This window comes from Brachyhypopomus gauderio, chromosome 21 (genome assembly GCF_052324685.1).
Source record: "Brachyhypopomus gauderio isolate BG-103 chromosome 21, BGAUD_0.2, whole genome shotgun sequence".
Lineage (NCBI taxonomy): Eukaryota > Metazoa > Chordata > Actinopteri > Gymnotiformes > Hypopomidae > Brachyhypopomus > Brachyhypopomus gauderio.
Genome location: NC_135231.1, coordinates 8,427,964 through 8,442,963, shown reverse-complemented (window position 1 = coordinate 8,442,963; position 15,000 = coordinate 8,427,964). Strand labels below are relative to the sequence as shown.

The window sequence follows — 15,000 nt, the reverse complement described above, 5'->3', positions numbered from 1 at the left end:
GTGTGTGTGTGTGTGTGTGTGTGTGTGTGTGTGTGTGTGTGTGTGTGTGTGTGTGTGTGTGTGCAGTACTAACATCACACTGGAAGGGTTTCTCTCCGGTGTGTGTACGCATGTGTTCGTCCAGGCCTCTCTTCTGACTGAACGCCTTATTGCACTCTGTGCATTTATACGGCTTCTCCTGTGGAGAGAGAGGAATAAACACCATTTAAAAAGATCAATTAACTGGTTCCAAATGCTAGACCAAAACACAATCTTACTGGCTTCAAATACTCACTGGTACATCCAGAATTTTCAGAATGCTTGTCCTCAAAAACACAGTTAGAATTCCAGTTATATGAACGTTAGATTGTTAGTATAAGCATGATGACTAATGTAGTTCAAAACCTACAGTCTCCTACAAAAGTAGATAGAGGACAAAGGCACGGCTTGTGTTTGGGTTTACACTGAAAACTCAGTGAATTTCAGCTTAAAATCAATATATTCCAGCTTCTGTGTCATCTAGTGTCAGTAATACACATCAGGAATAAGGATTTATGTGATGCATTCTTGCTCATTTCTGACCTTGGAGAAAATTTTAAAATGTGACGATGTCTTGGCCGTTCTTGGCTGAAAGGTTCTTTTCGAACGTATCTCACTACAGGTTACAGAAATCACAATACATGCCCTTAAATGTAGTCAAAGTGAGTAACATACTGAAAATGACTCCAACATTGTCTTGTGTAATGGAAAGTATGTTACTTTGAGTGGGCTAATAGAATATGTTACGAGATGCATTTAAGAGCATTTATCCTGTAAAACATAGTGAAATACATATTGAAAACTTGGAGATTTAACTAAATCAGATTCTATTCATTCCAATTTTACATTGTACACTTTTCAAATATGATATATTTGAAAATATGAAGCTTTTGCTGATGTAACGTAGTATACATTAGTAATAGAAACCAAAACAAGATGATGACTTCAGAATACTGAATGGATATTCAAATAGTAACGTCTTGAACGAATAAACCAAATATATGCGAGTCCATACTTACGTATATATTAAAGGTAAAAATAAAACGCATATGTTCAGACAAAAGACCCATTGAACAATTCAGACAAACAGATTTCTGTAATCATTAAACATGAGCTGTTACTCACTACTACACTACACACACACACACACACACACACATTTTACAGGGCACAGCACAACTCACTCCATAGTCCTCATAAGCATACAGACACAATCCCCACAGACAGACACATCAGAGTCCTCATGAACATACAGACACACACCACACAAACACACACCCTAGACACTACACCGGCTTTCACACAAATGGACACACTAATGCATTCTCAAACCTTCTTTTGTGTATGAGAACACACACACACACACACACACACACACACAGCATTATTCTCCTCTGCACATGTCCATCAACATGATCCAGTCTAAACACACCCTGGCTGGCTTCAGCTTCAAGTCTGTTCAGACTTTCATGTGAAGACATACATGTCAGTCATCTGCAGCACACACTTGGGTCCCAGCCCTGTCTGTGTGGGCGTCTGTGCATGTCAGGGTGGTGGACACATGCACACACACACAGGACAGCCCCGGAGCATAGCAAGCATGGTCGGTATGTATGGGAATAGGGAAATAGTATGGGCAGGGCATGATGGAGGTGATGTCCGTGTGTGTGTGTGTGTGTGTGTGTGTGTGTGTGTATGTGTGTGGTGTGTATGTATCTGCATACTGTGGGTGTGTGTGTTGATAGCACAGGGGCTCTCTATGCTGTCTACACCACCCCAAAACCACTGCTTGATATCTACACCCTTGATCCTGTAAGATTAACGAGCATCAGGACAATACTGGAAAACAAAAATATCCCAGCCAAGGCATATCGTCTGTACGATGCCCTTAAACACGCAGGGGCTCCCAGGATACAGCCCAAGCGCCGGCGTGCAGTGAGGGAGAACCCACAATGCACTGGGGCGAGGCGTCCATCTGCAGCAGCTGTCCTGCTCTTCTCGCGTCGGCCCCCGATTGCGACGCCAAGCTGTGTGTCTGTCCAGCCAGGCCAGACGCAGCACTCGGCCAAGGACGCGAAGGAAAAGAAAGCAAAACCCTTCTGGTGTAAATATTACATCCCGGGTCAAGCAGCAAGCAGGAACGTGCTCTGCACAGGCAGTTCCAGTAGAAATACGGTAATTACCATGAAACAAACGAGTAAATGAAATAATTAATACACGAATAAAGAGTTAACGTCCTGAAATAACATTCCGAAAAGACCGAGACGTCTTTTGTGCTTCTATGACTAATAGAACCGTCTCTTTCATTGTGACATCATCGGCGTTCCGTGTGTCTACTGGGCGTTGGAGCTGGGCTCCTCCGGCGTGTAGTGGAAAGGTGGAGGTGGGGTGGCTGGCCTGGGCACCTCGCGGGTGGAGTTAGTGAGACACGCATGCAGCACAGAAGATCAGGTTGGCGCTGCTCCTACCAACGAGCTGCTACCTTAGAGACACCACCTTCACGTACACAGCAGGCAAACTCACAGCAAAGAGCATGAGGAGCAAGGGAAGCAGAGATACACACACACACACACACACACACACACGCAAACATATGTGTGCATACATGCATACACACACATGCACATGTACACAAGCACACACTCACATACGCACACATGCACGCATACACACAAACACACGCGCACACACAGGCATACACACACGCGCGAACATACACACACACACACCTTTCACAAAACTGCATTTCTGGAGCTACATACTACTATGTCTAAACCTAATCCTAACCCAGTTTTAATCTAAACCTAATCCTAACCCAGTTCTAATGCTCAGAAATCTAAACCTAAATCTTTGGGCTCCTTTGTGTTATTTTCCATTCCAAGTGAAAACCATTTTATGTAAAATATGTACTGATGTAGACCAACCAAATGTCCACATAATACCAGAATGTTTCTGTACAATTATTATGGAAATCTTTCCAATATCAACACAAGACAGTGTGTTTGTGTACCTGTGTGTGTGTGTGTGTGTGTGTGTGTGTGTGTGTGTGTGTTTGTATACGTGTCTGTGTGTGTGTGTGTGTGTGTGATGGTAAAACAATAAGTTAGAAAGTGTCTGTATGATGTATGTATGTGAGGTAGTGTATGTGTCTGTATGATGCATGTATGTGAGGTAGTGTAAGTGTCTGTATGATGCATGTATGCGAGGTAGTGTATGTGTCTGTATGATGCATGTATGTGAGGTAGTGTAAGTGTCTGTATGATGCATGTATGCGAGGTAGTGTATGTGTCTGTATGATGTATGTATGCGAGGTAGTGTATGTGTCTGTATGATGCATGTATGTGAGGTAGTGTAAGTGTCTGTATGATGCATGTATGCGAGGTAGTGTATGTGTCTGTATGATGCATGTATGCGAGGTAGTGTATGTGTCTGTATGATGCATGTATGTGAGGTAGTGTATGTGTCTGTATGATGCATGTATGTGAGGTAGTGTATGTGTCTGTATGATGTATGTATGCGAGGTAGTGTATGTGTCTGTATGATGCATGTATGTGAGGTAGTGTAAGTGTCTGTATGATGCATGTATGCGAGGTAGTGTATGTGTCTGTATGATGCATGTATGCGAGGTAGTGTATGTGTCTGTATGATGCATGTATGTGAGGTAGTGTATGTGTCTGTATGATGTATGTATGTGAGGTAGTGTATGTGTCTGTATGATGTATGTATGCGAGGTAGTGTAAGTGTCTGTATGATGCATGTATGTGAGGTAGTGTATGTGTCTGTATGATGCATGTATGCGAGGTAGTGTAAGTGTCTGTATGATGCATGTATGCGAGGTAGTGTATGTGTCTGTATGATGTATGTATGCGAGGTAGTGTATGTGTCTGTATGATGCATGTATGCGAGGTAGTTTATGTGTCTGTATGATGCATGTATGTGAGGTAGTGTAAGTGTCTGTATGATGCATGTATGCGAGGTAGTGTGTGTCTGCATGATGCATGTATGTGAGGTAGTGTATGTGTCTGTATGATGCATGTATGTGAGGTAGTGTATGTGTCTGTATGATGTATGTATGCGAGGTAGTGTATGTGTCTGTATGATGTATGTATGCGAGGTAGTGTAAGTGTCTGTATGATGCATGTATGCGAGGTAGTGTATGTGTCTGTATGATGCATGTATGTGAGGTATTGTATGTGTCTGTATGATGCATGTATGTGAGGTAGTGTAAGTGTCTGTATGATGCATGTATGCAAGGTAGTGTATGTGTCAGGCCAGTCTGTGGTATGGTCAACACATCCAAGTTTCCTCAGGCAGGTTCGCATCCAGCAAACTGGAAAAGACGTTTTTCACAAAAATGAAAAAGCCGGCCCAGCCCTGGAGGAACTCTCACGGTTATGGGTTCAGCACCCAGCACAGCCGACCACCATCACCACCTTCCCCCCAAGACCCTTGACTTCAGAGCCGACCACCACCATCACCACCACCACCACCACCCAGTACCGTGACGGGTTCAGAGCCGACCACCATCACCACCACCCAGCACCACCCAGCACCACCACCATCACCACCACCCAGCACCACCCAGTTTTGAGCACTTGGCTCTGTCCTGCTAGCCAATCTGCACCCAGAGTCTTATGTATTGATGAACTGATGAAGTGTGATTACAGTCTACTGAAAAATACTGAAATACTGCTCATCTCTTAATTTTTTAAGAGTGTTTTTTAAGGGTGTTCTTATTCAGGAAAATCACTGAATTGAGACAAATCCAGGAGTATACAAGCAAATCTAAAATTGCAGCATCTCAGTGTCCGTGTGAAAGTGTTTTGTAAACTTAGCACAGATTGGATTTTTTTAGACCCAATGTGAGACTGTGCCTCAGTAGTTGGTGTTTTTGGAGAACACTTGGATAATTACTCTGGCAGCCCAGGTTTGGGGTTTGAAGAGATCCATGCTTGGATCCATGTACTTCAGAATCTTATGTTTAGATTGGAGAATCTTACGTTTATGTTGGAGAATCTTATGTTTATGTTGGAGAATCTTATGTTTACGTTGGAGTATCTTGTGATTACATTGAAGAGTCTTATGTTTACGTTGGAGGATCTCATGATTACGTTGAAGAGTCTTATGTTTGCGTTGGAGGATCTCGTGATTACGTTAAAGAGTCTTATGTTTATGTTGGAGGATCTCGTGATTATGTTGAAGAGTCTTATGTTTACATTGGAGGATCTCGTGATTACGTTGAAGAGTCTTATGTTTACGTTTGGGTGACCCTTTGTTTGGTAGTTTCTAGGTGAGCATTTTTCAAAGTCATCACTGATGTACTTATTCCTCACAATTTTTAGCTCACTGGTCTGTTGTGGACCAGATGCAGGCGACAACAAACTGAATAATTATCTTTTTTCCCCCAAATACAGGGGATGCGTACAAAGATAATTTTTCCTGGAGCCATACATTTGTAGCACTGCTTTATGATCATGTGTGTTGTAAAAAAGCACTATATAAGTACATTTGACTTTGACTGTAATCCCAACATAATACCATGGGAATTTGATTATTTTTATATATTGTCTACAAATTGTCTATAAATGACACGTAAGCTATGCGATGCCAGTGTTGAAGGAGACTGCTTAATTATTTTTATGCAGGATTCGTCCTAACAGATCCTGCTCCAAATCCTGCCAGTCCAAAACCAGCACTGGATTGTGTATTACTCACCCAAATGTATATAGCTTACGTAAAATGTGATCCAAATTTGGGTTAAAACCACTGTTGCTGACGCTGTGTGTCCTCCTCTCCTCTCAGATCATGGATTTAGTAAAGTAATTTTAGACAAGAAGATCCATATTGAAGGATATACTTTATTTAGGTCTGATTGACCAAAAGGGGGAGCAGGAGTGATTTCTGTGAAAAGTAAGTATCAGTTACTAGTATCAGTATCAGTTAGTAACAATTTGAATGGTTGGCTTAAGATGTGGTGATCACTAAATCTCTTCAGCTCACCATCACAGATCACCCTCAGCACACTATGACAGATCACCCTCAGCACACATTCACAGATCACCCAGATCACCCTCATCACACCATAACAGATCACCCTTAGCTCAGAGTGATGTTCTTGGTTCCATATCATAACTTTTGTAAAATATAATTAAAATGTTTTGATTGGAGATTTTAATTGGAATTGGTTGCAGCTGATGGCTGTACCAGCATAAGTTATGGTTACACTGATTTAATACTTACAGATTCAGTGATCATTCTGCTGTGGCTACGGTTTGAAGTAGCAAAGAACAGAAATCTAAGCCTGCGGAGTGATTCGATGAGATTTTAAGCATTTTGTTGAGCAAACTTTTTATACATCATTTAAATTTGATTGAGAGGGGATATATTGTTTCTCTGATGACAATTCATGGAAAAAAATTTTTGTGATTAAAAATAGGTTTTAAAGTCTTGCATCAGAGAATGATTGTAAAAACAAATGGAAGCCGGTAAAACATTGGCTGTGTTCGAAATAGATTACTACATACTGGATACTGCATTCTGGACTCAGTATATACTGGATACTGCATACTGGTCCTCGTAGTAGTATGCAGTACAGTTTCCAGTATGCGACAAAAGCAAAGCATACTACGGGGATTTCAAAAGTGGGGGGGACATGGATTTGTCGCTATTTAAATATTTGGTTTTAACCGTAAAAACTGGGGGGGACCAAAACCGGCTTTTGAAAAAGTGGGGGGGACATGTCCCCCCCGTCCCCCCCCGTCCCCCCCCCCCCCAAATTACGTCCATGACGGGGTCACGTGATCGTAGCGTTGCATGATGGGATGCAGTACACCACGAAGATAGCTCTGTTTGCGTACTGGAATATTTTGCGGAAGTAGTAGGTCATCCGGGTATGTTTCGCGTACTGGAAAATTTCATTTTGGTCACATACTGCATACGGCATACTGATTTGGGGCTCGATCAGTACGCCAGTAGTATGTAGTAGGCTATTTCGAACACAGCCAGAGTCAGAGTTCTTGTCCAGCCCCTCCCTCCTCCCTGGTCCCGCCTAGCTTCCCCGTTCCCATTCGTTCCTCCCTCTGTCTGTCACGCCCTCGTTGTTAGTGCACACACCTGAGTCTCATTTCACCGTCATGTTTCTGTGTATATAACCCCCGTGGTGTTTCACCCCCGTGTCGGTCATTGTTAGTGAGTATGTCCCCTTGTGCTCTTGTTCTCCCATTGATGCTCTTTATGCCGGTTCTTGTTCTGTTTTACTTCTAGTCCTCGTTGTTGCTTTGTTTCCCTCCGTTGATCTCTTGCGTTTCCTTAGTGTATGTTCCTTGTCGTTAGCGGTCATTGGTTGTCAGTTCGCTAGTTGTCTGTTTGGTTATCCGTTCATGGTTCGGTGTTGCTTGTATCTAGTCGCTCCTTATAGTCGTTGCATTATTTGTGTATATCCCCCCGTCATGTTTGCCTGATCTGTAGGGTTATGTTCTCGTGTATGTTCTCGTTCCTAAATTGTATTGCTTACCCGTTCTGTGGTGTCTTCCCCTCTGTCTTTAGTGTAGTCTGGCTTTTGTGGTGTAGTTTAGTGTTGTTACTTCCTTTTCAATAAATATTCAAACTCCTGCATTTGCGTCACTCCCACCATTCAGAAACGTAACATTTCTACATTCTTAACTCAGCATTCTAAATGATGTGTTTGTTGATTTGAGCTTCCTGTGTTCTTGTTGTTTGTAATATTAACTAAAGGTGAAAAAAGCAAAGTCAAAGGTGCATCATGGGGGTTGTAGTATAGGTGTGCCTTCATATCCCAGAGCCTCTTTGGTTTCATCCTTCAACCTGAGACTGGCACGAGCTACGTGCATGTCCTCAGCTCACCTTACTGATCTCCTGCACAGCAGTTCAGAATATGGGAGAGGAACTCTCAGCACTCAGAAAAAAACGTGTGTGTGAGTGATGAGTCTATGTATGCTCCGTCAGACAGGTTTAGTGAAGCATAGTGGGTTAGTGAAGGAGATAAGCTTTCCCAAACACTTGGCCATGCTTCAAACACACACACGCATGAATGCACACTCAAGGGACTTTTAAAAGAAGCAGTTGTTCTATATGTGAAACCCATTTTGTGGAAGTTAGCTCATATCTGGGATGACTGGAGGTGTGGTGCACTGTGGTGTGGTGCTCTGAGGCGTTTCCCCACTGAAGAGATGCCGTGTGGGCTAAACCCATCCACCAACCTCCACCAGACACACACACACACACACACACACAGTGTTAGGGTGGGGGTTGTATGGAAAAACAAAAATACAGAAAAATAAATTCCATACAGGCTGCATTTCCACAATGTCCACAAACTGTAATGGAACAACCCAAGCAGAGAGAGGGAGAGAGAGAGAGACTGTGTACACAGGACTGGGTGTGTGCTGCTGGTGGGTCTTACCCGAGTGTGCGTACGTATATGCATCTTCAACCCATCATTCTTGCTGAAGGCCTTGTCACAGTAAGGGCACTGATAAGGGCGTTCCCCTAAACGAACACATGCACACAAAACATCATCATCATCACCACCACCACCATGGCAACACTGGAACACATCTTATCTAAATACGGCAGTCCGGCCAGTACTTAGTTATGGCACACACCAACCCGCAGACGTGCAGTAAACCTATAATAGGCTGGATCCAAACCAAAGCACATTGATGGGACTCAGGAAAAAGAGTTGTTGTTCTTTCCCTCTGCATGCAGGGCCAGATCAAAGCCCCAGGAATAACTGAGGAAAAAGACACTCCGAGGCCCTCCGGGGGACAGCCGCTGCGGTGCGAGCCAAGCCTTGAAATTGTCTGGAGATTCTATTTAAGATTCCATGGCTTCCATTATGACATCACACGCACTCTGTGGCATACTGTTCCACTAGAATCAGAACTCTCCTCTTGATTCTAGAATGTGTCGTCGTCGTCCCCCCCACACCAACACTCTCTCTCTCTCTCTCTCTCTCTCTCTCTCTCTCTCTCTCTCTCTCTCTCTCTCTCTCTCTCTCTCTCTCTCTCTCTCTCTCTCTCTTCTGCAAGGTGGAACTGGTTAGGAAGTGGGAGATTAGAAGGCCATTTCAGAGCTGAAACTATACAGCACATACGAGACTGTTGGGATTGGTGGCAAAAGTAGATTTACAACACGCATGACCACCAGAAAAAAAACTGAATTTACAACACAGATGACCACCATGCAAAGCTGAACTCACAACACGTGTGAAGTGTACATTAGACAGCACATAGACCCCCACAGACCCCCCCCCCTCCCAAAAGATGCCCCTCCACACACAGACACAGCCCCCCCACACACAAACACACCACAACAGAAGACCCCCACAGACCCACGTACAAATTTACTGCACTCCTTACAGTGCAGTAAATAAGAATATGAGATTTAGAGTCCACAGCTTCTGGTGTAACTATAAATCGGCCGATTCATTTAAGAACATGTGGTTTTTCTCAAGTTCTAAATGCAGCTCCACTATTCCACAGTATCTTAACCTTGAATTTAAACACACACACACACACACACACACACACACACACACACACACACACACACACAGCTTCTTTCTGTCTGTCACACACCCGACAGCCCCGCCCTCTCTGTTAATAAACCCCTTTCCTCTAATCTCTCAGATCTTCACCTAGTCTGACCCAAAGGGGGCGGGGTCACTCAGGCCCCTCCCCATCGCGCATTCAAAGTCCCGCCGCCCTGACCGGTGGAGATGATATCGGCATGCGCTCAATGGGGCTGCAAACAGGGAGTGACAAGCTGTCAATCACAGGAGAAACTGCCACGTGGATCTGCTTTAACAGCAGCCGATCTGGGGAGCAGATAGCGGGGACACAGTGTGGAGCGCTGGACGTCTGGGCCGCGTGAGGACTCACACAACACGCGACACACACAGCTCACACGCCCAACACCCCTATCTGATACAACAGCAAAGCCCTCTCTCTCTTCAGAACCTCACAGGATTATCAACGTTTCTGAGGATGCGCACAAATTCATATCCTTTCTTCTTTCACTATTTATAAAATAAAGACAAACGTGTAAACGTGTTGCCAGTTATGTCACGACTGACCATCCTATCTCTTAGAAAAGGCGACGTTGACAAAGCTTATTCTGTGGACCTTAATTCACCTGCAGCGGTTGATGCAGAAACATAAAGGCTAATAATGCTAATGTCACATGGAAGCCAGTAGCTCATCAGCGCGACCAATGCTAACAATCCTGTTGACTTGCTAATTCACATCAGCAATGCTAGCAAGCCCAGTGTTCAGCTAATGCCTCGGTGAGACTACAACATACACACTTGTTGACAGGCTGATGTCTGGTGTGGTACGCTTTCACCCTCGGACGCGCCCGTCCCGATACGTGTGGCTTGCTTTCGGATGGGGCCCGAATTCCGCCGTCACCACTAGGAGGCGGAGAGGAGCTCGGGTGCCCAGAAACACAGCCTCATTCTAATTTCAGCCCTTTCTGGGCTAATGACATGAGGGTCTGCTGGATGGAGAATGGCTCCCTGTGGAATAAGTAACAGGCCTGGCAACTGGGACGGCCCCTCAAGGAAAAGGCCAAACTCGTAGCGTGTAATAAGACGCGTCCTTTAGCGCTTTACAAATTGCTCGGGGTGTCCGTGTGTTTGTGCAGGTGTTTACACGTGAGCTGATGGTGCCACAGCCTGATTCCCCACTCATGTTAGTGGAACCTCTTAAGGGACTAAATGTCGGACAGAAAAAAACATTGTTTAATTAGATGAAGATGAGAAGATTGCTGGTGCTGCTTCTTCACGTGTCCTGCGAGTAATAAGGTTAATTAGCTCAGCTTCAGGGGACTTCACAGGGTACGATCCTCATTTTGTTGAAGACTGCTCTCAAGGCACATATGTGGTGAAATCACCAGTGATGCGCTATGGTGTTAGTTTAACATAGGAGCTCCCTCTCCTGTCCCCTTGCTCCCTACCCCTTTCCTCACTCCCTTTCCTATTCCCTTCGTCCATACCAGTTTCCCCTCACTCCTTCTCCTGTCCCCTCGCTCCCTACCTGTTTCCCCTCACTCCTTCTCCTGTCCCCTAGCTCCCTCTCCTGTTCCCTCGCTCCCTACCTGTTTCCCCTCACTCCTTCTCCTGTTCCCTCGCTCCCTACCTGTTTCCCCTCACTCCTTCTCCTGTCCCCTTGCTCCCTCTCCTGTTCCCTCGCTCCCTACCTGTTTCCCCTCACTCCTTCTCCTGTTCCTTCACTCCCTCTCCTGTTTCCCCCCAATCCCTCTACCCCCGTTTTCCTTCACTTCCTCTCCCGTTCCCTTGCTCCCTACCCATTTCCCCTCACTCCCTTCCTGCTTCACTCCCACTCCTTCTCCCTCACTCCCTATTTCCTTCCCTAATTAATGCAAGTTGTATGACACCGAAAAACCTGCCGTGCGGTTCTGCCCCAATCGCGCCGCCCCGTTAACGGTTAAGCTCGCCACGCCCTCCAGATAAACCACAAGCTTCTGGGCCGCCGCCGTCTTCCGATCCGCGAGGAACGCTGCATTAAAGAAACGACTCCACCTCCAGATCCTCATCATCATCATCCCCAGCTGGAGCGGAGAGCGTGCCAACCCCTCCACGTCTTTGGTGAGCTCCAACCAGCACCGACCTCCTGAGGGATCCCACTCTCGAAAGAGCACAGTGTTGACAAACAAGCCAATCCAAACTCCAGATGTGCTGTCAGAGCGCCGCAGAATCGCCCCGGCGTAGCCGTGGATCGGGCTCAGGCTCGCCCTTTGAACTAGAAGCTCTGCGGAAGACGCCGGAGAGCCGGGCCAACCGAGACCCCGCGCCGCAATGAATTCTGGGACTGTGGAGGAACATTGCTATTTTAAACAGCTCGTAAAGATGACGCATATATAAACCGCATTAGGATGAATTCACTGCGGGAGGAAAGATGAAACTTGTCTGGACGTACATGTGAGCGTTTCAGTCCTGCTGAACCGGGCTGTGTGGATGTGCAGGAGGCCAGAGGGTATAGTTAGTCTCCTACTTTAGACTCCCACTGATCCAGACAGGCAGACCCATGTTTCACTGACAACAAGACCAGGCTCCAGACTAGAGACACACATTCCAAAGGACAGTGCATTCCTAGAGCTTCGTTTGACTTGAAGCCCATTTAAATTACCCAAACCGGTCGGACAGATTCAGCTGGTTGCAGTTATAATGGGATTTTCATCTTTTGTTGTTTTGATTTAGCCTAGCTGCTAGGGGATTAACATAAGAGATGCCTGATGTGTGGTGTCGTGTGCGTATGTTGTCATGTGTGTATGCGTGTGTGTGTGTGTGTGTGTGTGTACAGAAACAGTGGAGCTAACTGATTTACCATGCTCTGTAACAGGACACTGTGTGTGTGTGTATTGGTGTGTGTGTGTGTGTGTGTGTGTGTGTGTATATATATGTGTGTGTGTGACCTTTGGGTGTCTCCCTTTGGCACCAACAATCCCCACTGGCCCTCTAACCCCCCAGCTAGCCAATCGATCCATTTGGCACCCCGAGTGTGTGTGTGTGTGTGTGTGTGTGTTGCACAGATGACTGTCCCCACTTCATATTTGGTCTGTGTTTGGGGTTATATGGAGAGCTGCAGTTCTCGGCCATCACACGCGCACACACACACACACACACACACACACACACACACACACACACACACACACACACACACACACACACACACACACACACACACACACACACACACACACACACACACACACACACACACACACACAATGGAGATGTAATTCAGTACTGACCAGACTAGGCTGTTAAGCAGCTTCCTCTGATCATTCATGACCAACATCTTTCCACTGGACATGGTGGGGTGAGTGTGTGTGTACTACTTCTCTGTTTAGGAAGATCTAATCTCCCTCCACACTCACACACATATACACACATGTGCACACACACATCAGTGTGTAAACATGCCTGTATAGAGTATTGAGCTGTTTGCGCCAAAGGCTCTTCCTGGCTGTGCCAATAAACATGCATCACCCCCCAGGGCAGATGACGAAGATGCTATATAACAGGCTGGAAGCCGCACAAACACGGGGGGTGGGGGGGGGGGACATCTCCAGTCACATGGAGAAATACAGCAGAAGCAAACACACATGCTCAGCAAGGCAGTGTGAGATATCTTAACACCACAACATACGCGCAAGACCTGCAGAGAACTTTTCCACAGGGCAGACGCACCTGCGCATTCTCACACACACACACACACACACACTCTTCGTACCTAAAACTGAATTCATATGTGAAAGTTCCTTAACTACTATAATATTTCATATTGATACACAATCTCATATGGATGTCATAAAGAGTCTTCAAGACCGCAGCCGTGACATCTAATCTCTTAGTCTCCTATTTATGTCTTTGCCTCTGAGGATTTATTAAAACATTCGGCGCATAAAACCATTTGTCAGAAAAAAGAAACATTTTGAGAATGTGAAGGATAACTTATATTTTTACAGGTACTTGCTCAGCCCCTGTGTTTGTGCTTCCCAGACATTTGAAAAATGTATTAACCACACATTATTGTCCATGTCCTCTGAGCCCAAGAGGACAGACTGGGAGCGTACGTGCAAACGTAAAGTGAAAATGTGAAAGAGAAAATTGTTCATGATGTACACACACCCATACACACTAGACTGACACACACATTACACCGTCTGTCCTACAAAGGGTCTTTCAGTCTTATTTTTGGAGAAATGCAAACCGTAGGAAAGGACTTGATCCTGGGTCTTTTCCCAGCCATGACACAACCTATGAGGTCATTCAGTGTCTGCATTTTGTAAGTGTTTCCTTCAGGTCCTCCTGCTCGGATGACCTCTTAGACGACATCACACAGTCCTGCAGTCACACATACACAACACACACACGTGCACACTCAGGCATACACGCGGGCACACACAATCTACAACATAAATTCTGGACCCAGACCAGGGAAACCAACACAAATGAACATACACACACCCTGTTCTCCTGTGTGCTACTCTGCTTAACACATACACACGTCTGCGAATATTCATGCACACAGTACACACGCCTCATGACGCAGTGCCGGACCTGGGTCGATACACAAAACACTCATTCACTCCATGTCTCCGAGGTGAGCCGTCAGAGAGGGGACGCGTTAGTCCAGCGTGCGCTTTATCTGCTGTTCTGAGAACAGTTTTATCACGGCCTACAGCAGTAGCGCTGTGAGGGTTTCTCGCGGCCACGCTGGCCTGAGCTGACTCAGGTGCGTTGGTAGCGGGGGAGGGGGCGGGACACTCCGGGGACGAGTGTGGGGATGTTCGCTGGGTGGAGTGAACGAGAGAAAGCACTCTCGCACATATAAGGGAACTCGCATGTCAAAACAGGAAATCCTGCATCTGGCCATGATAAATACACTCAAAACGACACGGACTTGTTTGCGAAACCTTAAACAGTAACAGTCGTCTGCGATTCGGCCCCGTTCGGTTCCTAAGATTTATGGTGAACACGCTATACAACGCATTCTTCCAGAATGAAGACAACATACATGTCACTTCTGTTACTTCACCGCTACTACTGTGGGGTTTTCCCCTCTACTCGGATTCTGACCTACAGTTTGACCCCTAATGCAGAAAAGTAAATCAAGGTTGGTCATGTGAGCAGCGCCATGCTGAGTCATGAGATGAGAATGCAGCGTGTAAAATCAGCAGAGAGCATCTCCCTACGGGCGGGAGACGGCCGAGCATCGTGGGTAAGCTACAGAAGTGGACTTTAAGGATTAGCTCAACTTTAATCTCTCGCTGCGTGGCGAAGAGATGCAGAGAAACAGCGCACACACATTCCTTTAGTGGAGGGATTAACCCTTCAGCGCTGAGGCAACGGCAGCCTCGAGATGCTCCAGAAGCTCCAGAAGCTCGCTCGGCGCTAAAGCGGATCCGAGGTGCGCGGCCCGCGGTTGCCGT

The 15,000-nt window shown here is 45.9% G+C and overlaps 1 protein-coding gene across 1 annotated transcript in view; it reads right to left on the bottom strand.

The window, feature by feature from the left end:
* The window catches only part of prdm5 (PR domain containing 5), a 43,957-nt gene that overhangs the window by 7,885 nt on the left and 21,072 nt on the right, over positions 1-15,000 (bottom strand). The window contains exons 14-15 of the mRNA XM_076983656.1: positions 8,441-8,526; positions 74-178 (exon numbers count right to left, since the gene is read on the bottom strand). Of these exons, the coding sequence (XP_076839771.1) occupies positions 74-178; positions 8,441-8,526 (191 nt within the window). The remainder of the gene's footprint in view (positions 1-73; positions 179-8,440; positions 8,527-15,000) is intronic.